Here is a 4492-nt window from a genome sequence, read left to right as displayed (position 1 = left end):
CTGACGTCCCTACTGCCCAGACCCCCAGGTGAGTGTGTGCCTGCGCGGGGCGGCGGATCCCCCGGAGAGCAGCCCCAGGCAGGGATGGAAACTGGAATGTCCAATGGCCCGGCTCCCTGGAGGGCCACAGTGCTGTTGGCCCAGGTCTGCCAGGTCTCCCGAGCCAGTTATGCCCCCCAGGGCTTGGCTCAGCCTGGTTGTCCTAGGGCCAGAGGCGCTCCTACCCACCCCCTTCTTAGGCCCCGTCTCTGAGCCTGAGAACCTGGGTTTGCCACAGGCTAGGGCGGTCCAGGCCCTTCTGTCGAGCCCGCAGCCTCATCTGTGTGTGGTGAGCGTGTCTGGCTGTGCCAATCATCTCACAAATATTTACTGAGTGCCTACTCTGTTCCAGGCACAGGAGACAAAACAGACACCGTCCCTGCCTTCCCTGAACTCACTCTGAAGTAGGGATGACAGAGGACACAAATCATCACAAGCAATTATAGAATAATTTCAAACTGGCAACCGTGGCACAGAAGGGAGAATGGGGGATCAGGGAGCCGTTTCCAGGAGCTTGACATAGGCTGGCACCAAGAAGGGCTCCTCAAGGAAGTGCCTTCAGAACTGAGACCCAGAGAGGTTACGGAAGAGTGTTCACAAGGCAAAGGTGGGGCAGAGTGGCTCAGGTGAAGCAGCTGCAGGCGGAGGGCGCAGGCGCACAGGCTCAGGCAAAGAAGACCCCGTCCAGTCACTGGTCGGGGGGTGGGCACTTCCTCTGTGAGTGTAGGAGTCTGGGCCATTGCAAATGCGTGTTGGCTTCAAAGTTCAGAGAAGCAGGGCCCCACTTCCCCACCTGCCTTCCATAGGCTGGGTGTCTGGACCTGTAAGCTAAGACTTCAGGCCCTTGAGGGCAGGGAGTTCCTGGAGCGATGAGAGGACCTAGGCTGACTGAGGGTCTAAGCTGGGCAGGGGCAAGACATTAGGCATTGTGGGTGTATTTGGGTAGCTATTAAATGCGGTAAATTAAATGTTTGTGGGGATCTCTAGCTGGTCTGGCTCAGTGGATAGAGCGTCAACCTGCAGACTCAAGGGTCCCAGGTTTGTTTCCGGTCAAGGCACATGCCTGGGTTGCGGGCTCAATCCTCAGTGTGGGGCGTGCAGGAGGCAGCTCATCAATGATTCTCTCTCATCATTGATATTTCTATCTCCCGCTCCCTTCCTCTCTGAAATCAATAAAAAAAAATATTTAAAAAAATGTTTGTGGGGAATGGCATATGAGTGACTGACTGAGGATGGGGAGCGAGTGGGGCTGTGCGTCCCTATGGAGATTCAAGGGAATATTCTATCTGGGACTTGGCAGCTAAAGATCAGCTGGCCTTTGGACCTCTGCCCGTCTCCTCAGACGCCCAAGGAGAACCTCCAGCTGCCCTTGAGGTGTCTCCTCCCCCCTCCTCTACCTGCTCAACCAGAGATTTGACTCCAGCCCCAGAGGTGACCCCTCTGCTACCTTCATCCTCTGGCTTCCACCGCAAGCACGTCCCTTCCCCAGGTCCCCATTTGCTTTTTTCTGTGCTCAAACGTCACCTCTATGGCCCTTTCCTGATCCCCAGCCAGGGGTGTCCATGTGTGTCCCCACTATATAGGGAGCACTTCGAGGGTTTATCCCTCAGACCCGAGCTGTGCCATGACTTAGTAGTTAGCAGGGAACGTGCCTGCATTAATGCAGGGAGGTGAACCAAGAAGTGGTGGGTGAGGTGGAGGGAGGTATATACAAGGATGGTGATGGCCCTCAAACCCCGAGAGCACTGGGCGGGATGTGACAGCTGTGGACCCTTGAAGGGTATGGGGGTCCTGGGGACACTGGAGGCATCTATTTGGGGAGATCATTCATCAGGGTGTGTAGATGGGGGTGGCTCTCTGTGGGTATAGGATATTGTAGACAGACCCTGGACTCCCAGACTCCTGGGCCCTTCCTTCTGTGACCCTCACCCTGAGTCCTTCTTACTCTGGGGGGAGGGGCAGCAGGGTCAGAGCTAGGGCTGAGGTGTCCAGCAGGTGTTGGGGATGCTGATTCCTTTGGGGAGTGACACACACCCAGCTGGCTGCCCAACCTCCCCCACCCTGGGGCAGGAATGAGGGACAGCTGCCACGTTATCAGGGACACATTTCCTGGGAGCCCAAGGCCTGACTCACGGAAGCTCAAGAGGGAGGGGCCCTTTGGCTTCCCTCTAGCCCCCCACCTGCCCTCAGCAATGCCACAGGGCCACGTGTCTTTGTTTACACCTTTATTGCCGGCTCATGGCTCATGCCGTCCCCAAGGATTCCAGGGCACAGAATATCCCGACATGCGGCACGGAGGCCCAATTATCTGAAGCCATTGCAGTCTAGGTGGGTGGGGAGCTCTGGAGGTTCAGGCAAAGGGACTGAAAGCCGGTTAAGTCACATTCCAACCCCACTGGGAAGGAAGTAGAGGGCTGGAGGGGGTGGGGAAGGAGGAGGGGAGGTGGTCCGGGGAGCCAGACCCCTCAGCCCTGAATCAGGGGGGTCAGTAGTAGCAGCAGGAACAGAGCAGCAGGAGGGGAACCTGAGGACCCAGCCATGTCCAGAGGACAGAGGTAGCTGCCTTCAGGGGGCCAGTAGGGGGAGCCACTGGGGGGCAAGAAATGAGCCTCTCCCACTATCTGGGAGATCCAGGCCTCTTCAGGGCCAATGGTGGCAAACAGCTCCCGGCTCCCTCTAACAGCCATGCCCACAAGGACCCAGGAGCCTCCCTCACTCTGGCACAGGAGCGGAGGTGCGGAGGTCACCTGCGGAGTGAAAGCCAAGGCCAAAGGGTCTCTTACCCTTCCCCCGGGTCCCCCATCCCCCCGCACCTTCTCCTAGGGCCCAGCCCAAAGTTTGCTTGTCTCCATCCTTAGGCATCCGCCCTGGTCGCTCTCCAAGGTCCAACCAGGAAACACTACTTCTACCCATTTCAGGCCCAGCTCCCAAGAATTTTAACCCTGCGCTCTCCCCCGGGCCTAGCTGCCCAGCCCTGCCTGACCCCTCCCTGGACCAGGACACCCAGGCCCCTGTACCTCACACCTGTCTTCCTGCCCCTCTGCATACAGGACACAGAGGGTCCCGGGGGGCAGAATACCCTCATGGAGGCAGTGACAGAGTCGTGGTGTCAAGATGGAGACAGCAGCAGCCACAGGGACTAGAGAGGAAAGAAGGTTGTCCCAGGGATGCTGGTCTCTAGTCACTTCTCACCCCCGGGACCCAGGGCTCTCACCTCGGTCCTGGGGGTCCTTCCAGCCCAGCACCCAGCAGCTGCTTCCCAGGGGGACACCCCCTGTGTGAAGGCAGATAGACAAGGCTGAAGGGGAGGGCTCCACCCGGGAGCTCAGCTCTAGGAGGGCCAGAGGGGGCCGAAGGCCCAGGTGCCGGGGCAGGCGGATGCTGATGACCGACCGGGACACCTGGTGGCCCTGTGGGAGGGGGCTGGCCCCAGTCCGGCCCAGGTACACTTCAATGTAAGGCACTGTTGTAGAGCCTGGCCTGTTGGAACAAGGCCCATGGTTACCTCCTGCCCGCCCTCCACCCACATCCCCCTCCTGGTAAAGTCTTTCCCAGCCCAGGGGAAAGGGTGGAATGAATCTCCAAAGTTATTCCACTAACTCCTTTATTATTGCTCCCCCTAAATCTCTCTCCTGTCTCAAAACCCTTCACAGAAGCTGCCCTGTGCTCTAAGCTCTCAAGGGGGACTACCCCACAACTGCAAGAATCCTTGGCCCGTCGCCCAATTTTCCCATCGCCCAAGAAATGGGTGAGACCCACCTGAGGACACAGTGAGTGGCTGCCAGGACCCAGCCAGGGGCCACGAGGATCCCCGCGCAGACGCGACCGCCAGCCACATGCACCTCTGCCAGCCAGGGCCACAGGAGCCCCGCCGGGGCCGGCTCTCGCCGCAGGCCACAGGCTAGGGAGAGGTGACGCCTCAGCGGAGGTCTCACAGCTGACCCCTGAAGCCCCTGCCGTGGATCTAAGCACCCCCAAGCCCCAAAGGCCTCCTCACCACCATGTTCTGTGTGGGGAGGACAAGTGTGTGTCTCAGTCTCCTCCCCCTCGGGGCCCCAGTCCCAGGTCAGCTGGTCCTCGAGGTAGGCCCCCCGAGTCACATGGCTGATCCACGGGCCGTGGGTCTGAAGAGGGTAGAAGGCTCTGGGCCGCAGGCAGCCACCGGAGGAGTCTCTGATTCCAGCCAGGAACCAGGTCCCCTCCTCCCGGCACAAAAGGCTCCAACTGGAGTCGTTCTGCAGCAAGAGTGTGCGCGTTACCAACCGCTGCGTGCGCGCGCGTGTGTGTGTGCGCGTGTGCGCGTACGAGAGAGCTGATGAGAGGGTATCAAAGGGCTTTCCTCCAAGCCAGGCTCCGGAATAATCTGTAGTCAGTCGTCACTGTAGGATTCCTTTAGATCCAGGGGTAGCGAGAAAGCCCGACGGAGCCCAGAGCTCGCCTCAGGACTCTCCCC

General features: G+C 59.4%; 1 protein-coding gene across 1 annotated transcript in view; it reads right to left on the bottom strand.

Moving 5' to 3' along the window:
• Positions 1–2249: 2249 nt before the first annotated feature.
• PRSS36 (protease, serine 36) overlaps positions 2250–4492 on the bottom strand; it is a 9319-nt gene continuing 7076 nt past the window's right edge. The window contains exons 8-12 of the mRNA XM_015570694.1: positions 4037–4416; positions 3799–3940; positions 3254–3519; positions 3057–3178; positions 2250–2786 (exon numbers count right to left, since the gene is read on the bottom strand). Of these exons, the coding sequence (XP_015426180.1) occupies positions 2505–2786; positions 3057–3178; positions 3254–3519; positions 3799–3940; positions 4037–4416 (1192 nt within the window). The 3' untranslated portion in view covers positions 2250–2504. The remainder of the gene's footprint in view (positions 2787–3056; positions 3179–3253; positions 3520–3798; positions 3941–4036; positions 4417–4492) is intronic.

Source organism: Myotis davidii, unplaced genomic scaffold (genome assembly GCF_000327345.1).
Source record: "Myotis davidii unplaced genomic scaffold, ASM32734v1 scaffold1047, whole genome shotgun sequence".
Taxonomy (NCBI): domain Eukaryota; kingdom Metazoa; phylum Chordata; class Mammalia; order Chiroptera; family Vespertilionidae; genus Myotis; species Myotis davidii.
This window is presented reverse-complemented; position numbering and strand designations above follow the sequence as displayed.